The 14,796-nt window shown below is 44.8% G+C and overlaps 1 protein-coding gene across 1 annotated transcript; it reads right to left on the bottom strand.

The window, feature by feature from the left end:
• Window positions 1-445: 445 nt before the first annotated feature.
• Window positions 446-13,516, bottom strand: T265_05900 (hypothetical protein; the record flags this gene model as incomplete). The annotated part of the gene is made up of 9 exons (XM_009171035.1): window positions 446-800; window positions 959-1,180; window positions 2,339-2,536; window positions 6,551-6,848; window positions 11,395-11,526; window positions 11,564-11,722; window positions 12,042-12,118; window positions 12,158-12,433; window positions 13,447-13,516. 9 exons carry the CDS (start codon window positions 13,514-13,516, stop codon window positions 643-645), a joined length of 1,590 nt encoding a protein of 529 aa, XP_009169299.1.
• Between the last annotated feature and the right edge of the window lie 1,280 nt (window positions 13,517-14,796).

Here is a 14,796-nt window from a genome sequence, read left to right as displayed (position 1 = left end):
GGTGACGCTCGGTTCACTCGTAGTCCTATTCAGGAAGATCAGAGACCATTCATTAGTCGAGCCACTAACGGGATTCCCTCTAGCAGACCGACATTCGATCCCATTAATTAATCCTAGACGAGAGCCCCACCCCAGCCCAGTAGAAGCCTGGGCTCTATAGATAGACTCTTTTCCGGAATATTGCTTCATATCGTGGAGCGGACTGAAGCCAGCTGGTTCAGAAAATAGTACGAGTTGCTTTAGTATTTACCACACTATAATTGTGGGGAAAATGTTATCAGTTTGCTATCAAATGGCAATTAATTCGTAATTCAGTAGGGATCCGCGAACATCGGACTTAACGACGTTTATGAACAGACTTGATGAGAACTCAACGACAAGCATGCAGCGAGGAGCACACACAAACTTTGGAAACTTTCAGAGTTGAAAAATGGAGAAATTGGATCACCAGAATTCATATTATCTGCAAAACTCATACACAAATCATTACTTTAAAAATTGAAGACATAAATTACAGATTAACTACAAACGGGAAAGGCTCACGGCAGATCGACATGGTCACTGAGGTGCTCTGGACCATGAAAGTCGTCAAGCAAGGGGGATCAATGAAAGCAGCGCATACGAAAAGATGTAACATGGGGATTACATTCCGTTGTAGGAAGGTCCTTCACCTCCTTGTGGAACAACCCAGTTGATGTTCTGCGTAGGATCTTTGATATCGCAGGTCTTGCAATGGATGCAATTTTGAGCGTTGATTTGCAAATGTGTGCCCTTTTCAGTTTCTACAAACTCATACACTCCTATAAAAAAATAAGAATATGATTTGGATAACGAAAAGTACGCGAGCAGTTTAGCAGAATGAAACAAACCTCTCTTACAACGTCGAGGATACCAGCGAAACCTGTCAGTAGACTGGGAATTGGAAGAACCGATTGGCAACTATCAAAATGAGACTTACCAGCTGGACAATACCGTTGTTCAGGACCATCGTATTCCGGCAAATTAATTGTCTCCGGTACCGTATCATTTAGCAGGGTCAAGTGGGCTGGCTCATCGTCGTCGTGATAGGTTCCTGTAAGATATACGGAGCTGGGCAAATCGAAGCTGAGGACTCCGTCCGGATTAGGATATTCGATGGGTTTACAGGCGGAAGCAGGCTTCAACATTGCATTGTCCGGTACTGAACAGAACACAAGTAGGAAACCTCCAAGATGAAACCCGGGAGTTAATGTGCTACAGTAGTGCGGGGCGACCAGTTCAGGGACGGATCACCCTTCACAGCAAACAGGCTTGACAAACCCAAACTGCTAACTACAGTAGAGAATACACTTTTTCGAAAAGGATGACTCAGAACTCACTCACCGACAACTCATTTCCAACGGAGCAATTGTGAATCTTAAAACATGCAACATGGATCGCTAGCTGTTCGTCCAGGCACTGTTCACTATTCGTCATTTGAAGTTGATATTGTTACCAAAAGAGAATAATACTCTGGGTGGTGAATCAAGTCGGTAGGCCTGGAGAGGCAGAATTAATTGTCTGTGCAGTTGCCGACACAATAGATTCTGGCGTCATGTCGTGCCGTTCGTCAAGATGCTGAGAACGCATTCAGTGCGTATGGTGTGGTTCCTAGTTTTCACTGATACATAGTGGCATGGTTGCCGCAGCAACAATCGATCAAGACGACGTGTCGGCCGCTGATCGGGACCTGACCAACGTACGCTGGCACACAAGGTCTCTTGGTAGATTAAAGGGCTGATGTGATAACATTCAGTACGTCACAAAAAGTTAAGCCGATTCTTGCGTGCTTGTTAATATGAAATGGACGAATCGTGGTGGTCTCACCATTTCGCTTTAATTCACCGGTGTTAACGCAAGGCTGAAAGGCTAGTAGGTCGCTGCACTGGTCCTGTGGTCAACCTATGCCGTTGTGTTGACTGGATAATCTGCGTCATTTGAGTCAAATCAAGCCCACCTTGAGTCCCTGAACAACTAAGGTACCAACATATCAGAGGAAGATATCTCCGTCATTGGAGGAGATGAGAATGGTCAAACCAAACTGAGAGGGACAACCGGATGCCATAAAGAGGTGGCCAATGGAAAACGAAAACAAGACCAGTACTATCCGTAACGGGATTGATGGCAGCTGGAAATATTGAAAACACTGTATGACAGTACCGATTTGGCACAGTCCCAAGCTTTCAAACTAGACAAGTGCTGCTTCGTTGCATCTCCTGTCCCGCACAGTCTCGGTAATTTAAAGTCTAAGTTGATTTTATGGACACTTTGACTCAGATGAACATGGGGCGACTTCGGTAAAGTGTGAAAAGCAACTTACGTCCATGATTGAAGGTCCACGGTTCACGGCCTCGGAAAAGATACCATAAGGTGCTTGTGTAGAACATTACACCAAGCATGCCACATCGGAGGGCATGGAAACTTGGTCGTATGTTACGCACCTTGTGTAGTTCATGCCACACGGGAGAGGATTTGAGCCTATCCGTGTAGGATGTAACTTCCAGCGCCCGTTGATTGTCTAGAAAGGGGTAAAAGAAAGCACATATTAAGAAGTGTGTGGTGGCCGAAAACACTGACAAGGCTTGTGCTAAAAGTGAATAAATAACAGTAGACAGTGAACAAGCAAGCAAAGCATAGAAACGAAGACCTGATAATCTAAAAAGACCGAATTTGCATACACGTTTACTCTAGTTTATAGGATCCCGATCTCAATGCTGTTTGGCCAAAGTAGCATCGATTAGAACCAGTTAGATGGCGTCTGAGGATAAAAGACATAAGCGAACAAGTTCAAGGGGGAATTATCAGCGTGTGACGGTGCACCACAGTTTGGAAGTTAGTAGGTTCAGTGGTAAACAGACATCGTACCAGTGATTCACTGCCGTACAAACAATTCGTGACGAAGGCCACGATGTGTGGGGAAGACCACAATAGGGAAGGTAACCTACCAATAATGCTAGCGGCGCCTCCAGCACGCAGTCGGATAGGCTGGTTTCAAAAACTGGTAGCAGACACCTCGTTGAGCGTGATTCGCCGCAATGAGTTGCAGTGTTAGTAGCCGAACACAGCAAATCTCATTCTGGAAGGCGAGTTGCATCCACAACACCAGACTTTTCGTAATCCGTTTTGTTCCATTCTATCAAGTAATATGTTGCGCAACTCTTGGTTTACGCCACACTGAATTCGGCATGAAAAGCAAAGCTCTCCTGTGGAAGTATGCGCGCAATATGACTAAGTCGGCGAATTTTCTGATATTACAGGCAATCCTTAACTGAAGCACCTATAGTAAGACTGAGCACCTGCTTGATAAATAATTCACGGCCTATTCGAGGGCACTGGTCCAGACCATTCACCACAAAAATGCACCTAGACATAAAAAATTCATAGAGACTGTTAACCATTGGCAGCAAATTGTGGTTGGCTGAACGCTCATGTGGACATTTTGCACCGTTATCTAGTTGTATTCCTCACGTGACCGTCTCAGTGAAGGTATTATGCAATCTCTCCAAGCCAGACAAGAAACAATTCTAAATAGGCCCCCGCACGTCCCAACAGGTGGTTTGAATCTATGTTGTCATGCTGTCTCGCTGTGAAGCCCAACTGTGTTTTGTCACTTAAGGTCACTTTGCAGCCGGATGTCAAGACTACAGAGTATAAGGCAATACTGAGAACCAATGCGTCGTAAAGCAAAATTCCCGGGTTATTAGGGGAACAGATCAACCGGTTGAAAAAATGACCCAAACATGTCCAAAATTCACTCCTTTGGGTGTTGGTCCTGCATTGAACGACACAAAGTGGTCTTGATCTAAAGAAACTAGCCGGATATCGTGCAGAACCGAGCCTTTGGACCATACTCAACGAACTAAAACGTATGATATGGTCGGATGCATCCAAATGATGTTCAACCATTCGGTTTGATAGATCAGAGGTTAGCCTATGTCGGCAACCACAGTAGCAGGAACGTTAATGGTAACGATAAAACAATACGTCAGCAATGGGAACAGATAGATTCCGCGGGTGGAATTTACGTACAGTTCAAAGAAACAATGGTCATGAAGTTAGCATTGAACGAGCGGTAGTGAAAGATTAACTGTACTCTGCTGATCGAGGAAAGCAATACTCGAGTGACAAGCGTGAAACATTCGAGCTCCGTTTGTACTTGTGACCGGTGGACCGCTGGATATAGTTGTTATGGCATGAAATGCCAGCGACTGTATTTTGCTTCACCCTGTGGATAGCACAGCAACAGGACTCGAGATGGCTCCATGGTTGGGACGCGAAATTACTCACCGAAAAGTCCGTGGTTCTAATCTGACTATCGCATCTACACAGCTCCTCTATAGTCTTGGGCAACCTAGCAGTATCCCAGCCCTCGTGCTTCCTTCCTTCGGGGGGAACCATTCGGTTTGATAGATCAGAGGTTAGCCTATGTCGGCAACCACAGTAGCAGGAACGTTAATGGTAACGATAAAACAATACGTCAGCAATGGGAACAGATAGATTCCGCGGGTGGAATTTACGTACAGTTCAAAGAAACAATGGTCATGAAGTTAGCATTGAACGAGCGGTAGTGAAAGATTAACTGTACTCTGCTGATCGAGGAAAGCAATACTCGAGTGACAAGCGTGAAACATTCGAGCTCCGTTTGTACTTGTGACCGGTGGACCGCTGGATATAGTTGTTATGGCATGAAATGCCAGCGACTGTATTTTGCTTCACCCTGTGGATAGCACAGCAACAGGACTCGAGATGGCTCCATGGTTGGGACGCGAAATTACTCACCGAAAAGTCCGTGGTTCTAATCTGACTATCGCATCTACACAGCTCCTCTATAGTCTTGGGCAACCTAGCAGTATCCCAGCCCTCGTGCTTCCTTCGGGGGGGGGGGCATGACAGCTAGGCACCGAAGGGGTGCTGCAGCTGAATCATTATTTATTTATTATTACAGTAACCGCATTTGGAACCTGCCTTATTACAGACCGCAATCCCGTCTGTTGGGACAATAGAAAATTCGACCCTCGGTGAAGCGGTTACCTAAAAGGCATATCTAAATTGTCACTTAAATCTCCGCACCGAAGACCTGACACATACAGACACCCCAAAATTCCGCCCAAAGAATCTAGAAATGCTGAAAAGGTCTGCATCCTGTCCCACCTGAGTCGCTCAACAGGTTGTCGGACACCACCTGCCAGTGAAGTTACCAAGGACCAAAATGGACTCTTGGGCAGAATACCTCGATAAACAGTTGAGTTATCCACCTGTTATCTCCAACCGAGCTGTCGGCTTTTGTAAGCTTTGGAAGTGTCTCAGTTCATGTACTGCGAAACCGTGCTCCGGGCTCGTTCCGATACTCCCTGTGAAAGGATAATCGTTGTTTGTGGTCAGCGTGATCATCCGCAACCAATGTCCTCATATTGAAGAAAACCATGATGTTGTGGTTGGTACATAAACGATACGGTTTCGTCGGTTGTGAGCAAAAATGAGCCAAGTTCAAAATCCTGTGTTCCGTTATGCCTGTTGCCCAAATCTAGGTTGCAGCGACACACGAATTTATCGCTTGGGATCACTGTTGCGCAACTCCAACAAGTTTACCTGAAAACGCAGCCAAACAAATCCCATCACAATTACTGGAGATCCGTAGGTGAAGATGGCCTCCTCAATGGTGGTTATAAGCTGTTGATCACGGAATCACGTGTCCAACAAAAAATTCAAGGTAGCTGGTAACCTGATTACAGGGATATATTTGTAATGTACTACTCATAAGGTTGCTGAAAATCCGTCGACAGCCCACGACCGGTTTCGCCCTTTTTGGGGCTCATCAGGTGGACGCAGTCCCCGGATTTCCGTCAACCTTGTGTTCTGCTTGAAACCAAATTGCACGAAATTCGCGAATATACACTCATTTGCAAACTAATTTGGTTTTACGAGAGACTGACCTGGAACCCAGCTGAATCTCTCGTTTGTGAGTCTCTCGAAAAACCAAATTAGTTTGCAAATGAATGTGTATTCGCTGATTACAGGGATGTTTTTTGTGACCACTACTGACTTCATCCAAACCAATACAACGATCAGGCGAGGGCTGTCTTGAGAAGTTTGAAGTTAGGCCCCATAAATCCAGCACGGTAAGGAAAAATACATACTAGACAGATAAAATTGTCAGACCAAAACCTGCCCAAGAACGATGGATAGCTAGCCTAGCTGGGTCTTTCAAGATGTGAACACATTAAAATTCAGTTAGAATTCCAAGCCAGGGACTTGACAATAATCAGGTTTTCGTGAGTATCTGTCACCAGTTGGATAATCAGTCTTGGAAATTACTAGCAACCCGGTTGGAACAAAGCGGCTCTTTTCAACAGTGCCATTATAGCTGCAAGAAATTTAACAAGAGGAAGAACAAAGAGAAAAAAACCAAGGATAAAGACCAATGTTGCCAGATGAGTGCGGTTCGAACGATTCAGAACGGGTAGGATCTCTCCGTAACCGAACCCACGGGGATGAATAAATGATGAATACCTCAATAAAAAGTGGAACATACCAGAAGTTTTCTTTTGCAGCTCGTCAAATGTAGCCTCAGCAGCTATTAGACCTGAGCGCATTGCATTGTGAACCCCTTTGATTTTGGGAACATTTAGAAAGCCAGCTGCGCAACCGACTAGTAGGCCTCCTGGAACAGTCAGTTTGGGAATAGATTGAAAACCGCCTTCGGTGACAGCACGAGCTCCGTATCCTATTCGTTTTCCTCCTTCCAGGAGTTTTGCAAAATGTGGATGATGTTTCATCCGCTGGAACTCCCGAAAGGGACTCGTGTAAGGATTCTCATAATCCAGTCCCATCTGTGAGAAGAGAAGTGTTGGCATGCACAACCAGGTCCGCGTTCTTAAAAAACGACATAATTTACAGTTACAAAAAACAAGGAAGGGGAAAACGAAGTACCCTAGTGTAACTGTAGCAAATTTTGTTGAGTTGGAGATACATAAAAGACAACTATCTAGAGGATACGTTGTGACCCAAGTTAACTTTGTGGAAAAGGAGCGAGGTTAAACGGAGGTATTCCATTCCACAGAACAGTGCAAGCTATGGACACCCAGGAAACTGATGAGTCATTTCGAAGACAAGTCGATCAGGCACGAGTTCTAGTGTTTTGGCGACGAACGAGTTACGGCAAACAACCAGGACCAATGGCCTCCTGCTATTAAAAGCAAATCAATTGCTGGTCCTATGGACACCACACAGAAGAGCAGTAGTGCATTTCAAGGGTAAGGCACTGCAAATGATCGTGACGGCTGTGCATGACCGAAAGCTGGATCCTAGATCCATGGATGCGTTCTACGAGAAATTTCGTCCGAAGATAACCTCATTAGTGCCGGAGACTGGAACGCCACGTTGGTTCTGCTGGCCTGTTTTTGCGCTAACCCCTTGAAATCTCGGTATGACACAAAGCTGTGACTGTGAAAGTCTGTGGAATTGAACCAGTTCATTACAACTAAAATTCATATCTCTTAACCGATAAAAAGACCCAATAACACGGCATTCAAGTGCTATCCATAGCGCATCAACTTCGCTATATTTTACCCAGGTCACGGCGGATAACGAGCAATCCTAACGGTCTGATAACTTTTGTTCGTACTCATCTAAGGCCATGCCACACAACTCGTCACAAATCACTAAGGTACCGGCGATTCAACATGAGTATTCTTGAACAATCGGGAACCGAATTCCATAACTACATAGCTTATAAAACCTACGGAAGAAGACCAGCAGATGAAGCACAAGATTACAATATAGTAAGCTATGTTGTAAGAATCTCATTTAAGGCAAAACATCACGATGCACGAAAGTCTGGATCGCCCGAAATTCTGGATTACATGATCTACCAACACATCGGATCTCGCGAAGCGAAACTCCATTGTTCATCCGGGTCAACCACAATGAATTTTTGAAACAAACAGGTAATGCTACTGAACTAGCAACGAATGTCATTGTGTTTAGAAAAACTCCGGTGTACGGCGTAGTAGGAACTGCCTTTTTATCAAAGCGCTGTGCATCCGAGCAACAAGTTCGGGCCAAACTAAATCAAGACGGATTCCCTTCAGAAAAGGGGTGTGGTGAGCAAATGCTCATCTGACATTACATCCTTGAACACCGCTACAAATATTTACAGCTCATAATCGCCCGTTTTACCCTACTCCGTACCGCATTCGACTCCGTAGATCGAGTAAATAGTTTGGTAGACATGGTTTAAGCCAACCTCATAAATGACCGTGCAACACCTACACCTGAGCTAGAGCAGCTGCATTTGAACGACGTGCCTGTGGTTGAACCACCATGGAAACTAACAGCAGCTACTAACCACATCTATCTGTTTACCTCTGAATCTGAACTAAAAAATAAACGTCAACGGAGCATAACTCATCATGTACAAGTCCAACTTTTCGGCTACTGTCAATCACAGAAGAGTCGGTGAACAGACTTGTGGACGTTGTCATACAGAGCTCCCATCATAAATAACAACTTCGATGGGACATCTTTGAAAGCCCGGTACCACCATAGTTCCCCGCGACCAAAAGAGTCAAAAACCAGTGAAAAAACATCATCGTTGTGCGTCAGAGTAGCGCAATCTAGCTCAAGGCAACTTGAATCTCACGTATTTGTGTCTCCCGGTAATTGATAATGCCAGACAGTATCCTCGGACGCTGAGGTTACTAGGCTGACACGAAGACTGCTTTTACATGATACCTCCGCGCTATTTTTAAGGACTGGATCCGTATTCGATACGTCCATTCCACGTGTATTCTGCTTTCGTCTCAGATGTGCTGGACCGTCCACGAAGGCTTTGGTACCTTCTTTGAAAAGTGCATAGTACCTTGTCATGCTGAAGGAACGATATATTCCACTGGATTTTCGCTACTTATGGAAGCTGGTATCGACGTCCAATTCAAATTTGTTGGACACAACCGAGTGATGACGACAACCAGTCGACGGAGCATCGAGAAGAACTGTCTGTCCGAAATCTGTCATTCACCTTAGGTGGGAGTGACCCTTATTTCAGACACTGGATTGTAAAAATCATTGAAAAAGCTTACCCAATGCAACAGAAACATCGGATTGTTTCACTACGCTGTGTCTTGACTTTAGAATCCCCATATTCACCAGACCAGTTTATTATTTCAAGGAGTTTAGGAGAACGTCGGGTAGCTGTCTAACGGTAAGCGGTGAAAGGCAAAACATCAGGTGAGCACCTATCAGACTGGGTTAACACACAGTCTTGGGATTTCCTCGAGAGTCACTCAGCGAATGTTTTTAAGTCCGCTTCGCCCGAAAGCCTTATCACAAGGAACGTCACATACCTACGATGTCTCACTCACAAATAGAGGGAGCGAACAAATAAACAAATTGGGATAACCAAAGTTCGCACCAGTGGAAAACAGTTGGAACTGACTGAGAAGTCATCGTCTTCGGAAAAGTTTGGAAAACAATCGGCAGAGTTTATGCCGGGCAGCGTTTCATCTTGCTGATTGGCCCCCTTTATGATTTAAATCTTGGCCGACCTCGTAACCTAGTCACTTGGCCCGACCAAGCTTTTATGTCAAAAACCAAACGTTGCGATCATTTTCCATAGTTTCCCGAAAACAAATTTCAAAGTTAAGATGCTCATCGTCCCGAGTTCGCTGGAACTACGTTCCTTCGGTTTAAATGCGTAACAGTACGCACGTGTCAGGAATGATGAACACTGATCACAGGGGAAAAAGGCGCCACTAAAAATAAAAGTTCAGGTGAGGTGTCGACCAATTAGTAATGGTCCACCACACGAGACGAAAGTTTTCAAATAGCCAACAAATAAGCAAAGGCAGCGTGCATGATTACTTACCACCATACCGACAGCGACCAATGGTGCTCCCTCGTTGTAGTGGTAGACAAAGAAACCCCCGTAAATACCATTGCCCTAAGTGAACAAAACAAGGCACGAGGATTACTCTAAAATCAACCACAAACGTGCGAAGGGCGAGCCATTCGGGTACATTTAAGAACCAAGCGTTAGCATAGGACGAGCTTTTGCGGTAAAGACCAATCGTCGTGGAATCAGTACGCAGGCCAAAACGTACAGAAATTCATTCTGTGGAAATAAACCTGCCTAATGTCAACTGTCATCGAAACATTGGATCAACCTAAATGGCCAGACTGAACCGATGCTTTGAGAAGAAATAGAATAGCGCAATAATGAGTATCAGATCAGTCATCCGGAGCTGGAAATAACATCCCCCGAAATGATACGGAATGAATCGCATTTCAAATCGGAAGACATTGATTCAAATTTATTGCCGAAAACAGTGAAACAAATTTCCCTGAGATCTCCTCACTTACACTATTATAACTTATTCACTTCAAAATACTCCGTATGTTAGTAAGAAAAATCCGGCAAAAAACTTCGATATAACCAGACAATAACCTTAAGACGTCAAGGTTTCGACCACTGGCATGAAACCTGAAGTCCTGGCCACTCAAACCATAGGTCAACCCTTGTATTCTTCTAGAGACAAAGATTCCTGTCAAGGATTTTGTTGACACGCCTCTAGAAAACCACCGAGGCATGAAAAAGATAGTCAGTCCATTTAACTCGCACAACAAACCGTTGACAACAGCATCGGATTACTAGTCCTAGACAAAAAATATAGGATGCCTGTCGCTCTCTACAGATGCCTCTATGGACGTACCGACACTAATCTCCTCAGTCAGAGTATACTAATAATGTGTGCTTTGACAAATTTACTAAAAATGGACTGTTTTCGGAGGTAGTATCTCGAGAAGGCACCACTGGACATTCGTCAAACAGAGACCATAGCTAGCAACATGAACAGCTACAAGGAATATCCGCGAAGGTAGACCAGTGTCTTAATGAATGTGCTTTATTTTCTTTGCCAGCGAAACTGAGCATCTAGGAACCGGTCAGGTAAAGATTACCTCGGTATCCGGTAAAAAAGAACTAGAGTGTACAGGAGCACCGTTAGTCCCACAATGCGAAAATTGTTATTGAATGTGTTCATGGGGCATGAACTTGGAAGCCCATCTTCAATAGAAATTTCCAGAACTCCAAACCCGATTTCTTTCGAAAAATTCACCGCTACAAACACAGGCTAATCAAGAAACTCATGGGCATAAAATTAGGACACCCACTCAACGCCCCAAAGGGCCCTTTGGGGATGGGGCGAATAGAGGCTGACAACGTGACCTGAGCACCCAAAAGATATTGCGTGTAGTATCATCTGTTAAACGAGGATCTGTCCTCTATTATTCCAGATATATAGAAAACAAACTAACAAGGCTTAGCACTCGTTAGTATGTCAACTAAGAATGACTCAATCAAAGAGATTGTTCGCTCACCAAAGGCCATCCGATGCCATGCTCGACGAGGCCGGGTTTCCAGTTGGACTCCTTTATTTCCCAGAGTTCTTTCAATCCTATTCCATATGTTTGACGTTCACTGTGGATAAGAAGTCCATACTTCTTCAGAACCTACGCAATGTGAAGTGTTTATGTGTATAGAACATACTTGCTTAGTTAGACTTCCGCGACAACCTTCGGCAAATATCACCTGTCGTGCAGCGAATTCCATACCTCGCTGAAAAGATTCTTTTGGGCTGCCGTCTTTGTGAATACCTAGGTCGTTTGTTGCCACCCCGGCTACAGCGCCATCACTGTCGAACAAAAGCTACATGTCAATTAGTGAGAACTAACCAAAAAATCTCATACTTCAGAGACTGCAATACCCGAATAGATCTCCACGCCCAACGCCTCAGCCTGTTCACCCAGCCATTTGACAACATTCCCCAGTCTCACGATATAATTCCCACGGTTGTGTAATGGGAGGCCTCAAACAGTAATGGAGCGAATCGTATTTTCATCATACCTGGCAAGATAGGTAGCGGGATTTTACCTTTGCGTGTGAGGTAAAAGAAAGATTCTTTCGTCACCTGGGTCAATAAAGGGGCCTGGAGACAAATCAGATTGTTGGCGGAAGAGAAACCTACCCCACGATCTGCCCAATCTGGAAAGAGTTCAGTCAGTGCCGTGGGTTCAATACACGCACCAGATAAAGTGTGTCCCCCTGGAATTTGCACAAGATAATGATTTTACAATGTCATACCTATGTAAGGAGCCTTTTCCAGGACGACGACGCGGTAGTTCGACTTATGCTGATTGGACAATTGTTTTAGTTTGCATGCTGCCGCTAGGCCAGCGGGACCGCCTCCGACTATAACCACATCAGCTGAATCGCTCTCTCGTGTCATATCCACATCCATCCATCGAGGATCCTTCGTTCTTGAACAAACTGATGGATGTGTGGTGGTAGCATAATACCGGGGCTGAATCCATCCAGAACTATGTCTTGCTGGCAGAGCGCACGCCCGCAACGCCTTACCTGACATAAGAAAAATGGTAGTATGAAAAGAAAAGAAACAACACAACGTAAAAACAGATTGTGGGTCAACGGGCGGTTTCGTTCAGACTGAATACGGTAGTGGTGAAAATAATGTATTCCTCTTGGCAGAATAATAGGGCAAAATACAGATTTAACGGTAAGCACACGGACAGGATTGCAAGTGGATGCGGAAGGTCATGAACAGAGACCAAAATAATTTTCGACCATTCATGATACCAGCATTGGATCAGAGTATTCGTCCCGTTTTGCGTGAGTGGTTAAGGTAAAGCTGGCTCAAGCTCACATTCGCTCCTCACCGACTTTTTTCACTGACTGGTACTCAACTTGTTCTCATCATTTCTGGCACAAAATGGTCCGCCCTAAAAGTTGCCAATATTTTCGTTGTGTACATGAGCCACCTACGGGCAGCTGGATCATACTTCCCTCCAGTTGAGAGTCAATTGCGGGCGCATCTTAAACTCTGACCTCGCTTGTAACTTTGTATTTTGTGGGACTTTAATTTTGACTGAATAAGGTTCTCATATTGAAGCCGTCGGTCATAAGGTGGAACTTTTTGCAACCACCAAGGCTTTGGTCCAAACTGCTTCCCTTTGACTTGAACTCTGAAATGTGACGGTGAACCAATACAGACACCAGACCTCATCTCCACCACTGGGCCTCCATCATGTTCGCTAGCATAGGGAAAAAATAAAGGAATCCCCATGCCTCTCCACCATCCCACTAGGACCTTGCCATATGTCGCATTCCTTATTCTGCCATCATTGATAAGATCAAGAATACGTTCCTCAGACACAAGGCCGATCAGCCGTTCAGTACAGCCACTAGAAGTACTATCTTGCGCCGTCAGCCGGAATTAACGTTTTCCATCTCGTCCTCTTATTCCTGATTACAGTAGCACCTTGAAACAACTCCAAGGAGAGAAGGCCGATGTACGTTTCTTACTCTTCGCCCAAAATTCTACTAGTCTTCCCCCAGCTTCCGACTTAGCCCACCTAGCAACTCCAAACTCCAACCAAGGCTGAGCATCAATGCCTGCTGAAGCCAAATATCTTCAAGCTTCATGGACTGGGTGGTACTTCTTTCATTGCAAGCCAGAACTCTCTCCAGTCATACCCCGTCGCTTCCGTCCTTCTCTCTTTCGCTGTAAACTCACCTGTTTGGAAGGATTCCCATGTACTCGAACAAACGAAGCCCTTCGTTCAGGCCGAACGACTAAATTCATTTTGCCACAATTTCTGTAGTAAATCTTGGCAGAACAACTCCTATGCGATCTGAAAATTAAAAGCCCCCTGAGGGGTTACCAATGTGTTACGGTGTAACTTCTGCAAAGACTACTTCATAACGTGCGTATCATACGTTTGACCATCTGAACTATATTCGATTGCCGAAACCAAATGAATATACCTCGATGTCCGAAAAACCTTCCACCGAGTGTAACATGACAACCTAGTTGTCAAACTGATAATGCACCTTGCCTTCGATTGCATTCAGACTTCCACGTATAATCTTCACATTTCTAAATTATTCCCCTGGACAATCTATCTCATCGCCGATTATTCGTGATCGCAAGAATGCCACATGCATGCCGATCCTGTAAACATTCACATTCGAAGCTAGCAGGAGCCAAATATGTTTATCTTTACGCCCGANTCTAGATAGTTTCAAGAGAAAAATTATGCTCTACTGCACTCCTTGATGAGACGGTAATCTCACCGTCGGAATATAACCTACCTTTATAGACGTAATACACTACATACACTATACACACTATAGATGCATCGCGATATCTCCAACATCGTACCATGGGAAACATGAGGCGACCCGGTGCAGCACATTCAGTTGCTTGAAACATCATAAACGAGATTCAGCTAGGTTCCAGATAAGTTTACCGCAAAACCAAATTTGTTTGCAAATGGGTGTATTTCGCTAACCTACCGCTCTCCATTCTTACGCTACCACCATGGAAACTGTTGTAGTGAACTCGCGTTTTCTGCCTCACTCCCATACATGTTCAGCAGCTGGACCCGCCTGTGCTTTTCAAGCCACCCAAAACACGATTGCCGAAGGAAGCTATTTCCTTCCTAGTTTTCCACTGGGGTACTGGCCTTTGAAACCCTCTTTTGCCCTCCGTTCTGTCACAAAGAGATTGGGTTTTGTCGTGGTGTGACGGTTAGTGCTTCCGTGACACAAATACTGAGGGGTGTTAGTGTGCCATAAAGTCTTTCATACCAGGTTTGTCGTTGCTCAGAGGTTTGACTAGCACATTCTCTAGCCATTCTGATTGCGGATCGGAATGTGTGGCGACTCGTTCGTTGGAAATGGTAGTGCTGACATTTTCCGCC

This window comes from Opisthorchis viverrini (genome assembly GCF_000715545.1).
Source record: "Opisthorchis viverrini unplaced genomic scaffold opera_v5_115, whole genome shotgun sequence".
Taxonomy (NCBI): Eukaryota; Metazoa; Platyhelminthes; class Trematoda; order Opisthorchiida; family Opisthorchiidae; genus Opisthorchis; species Opisthorchis viverrini.
This window is presented reverse-complemented; position numbering and strand designations above follow the sequence as displayed.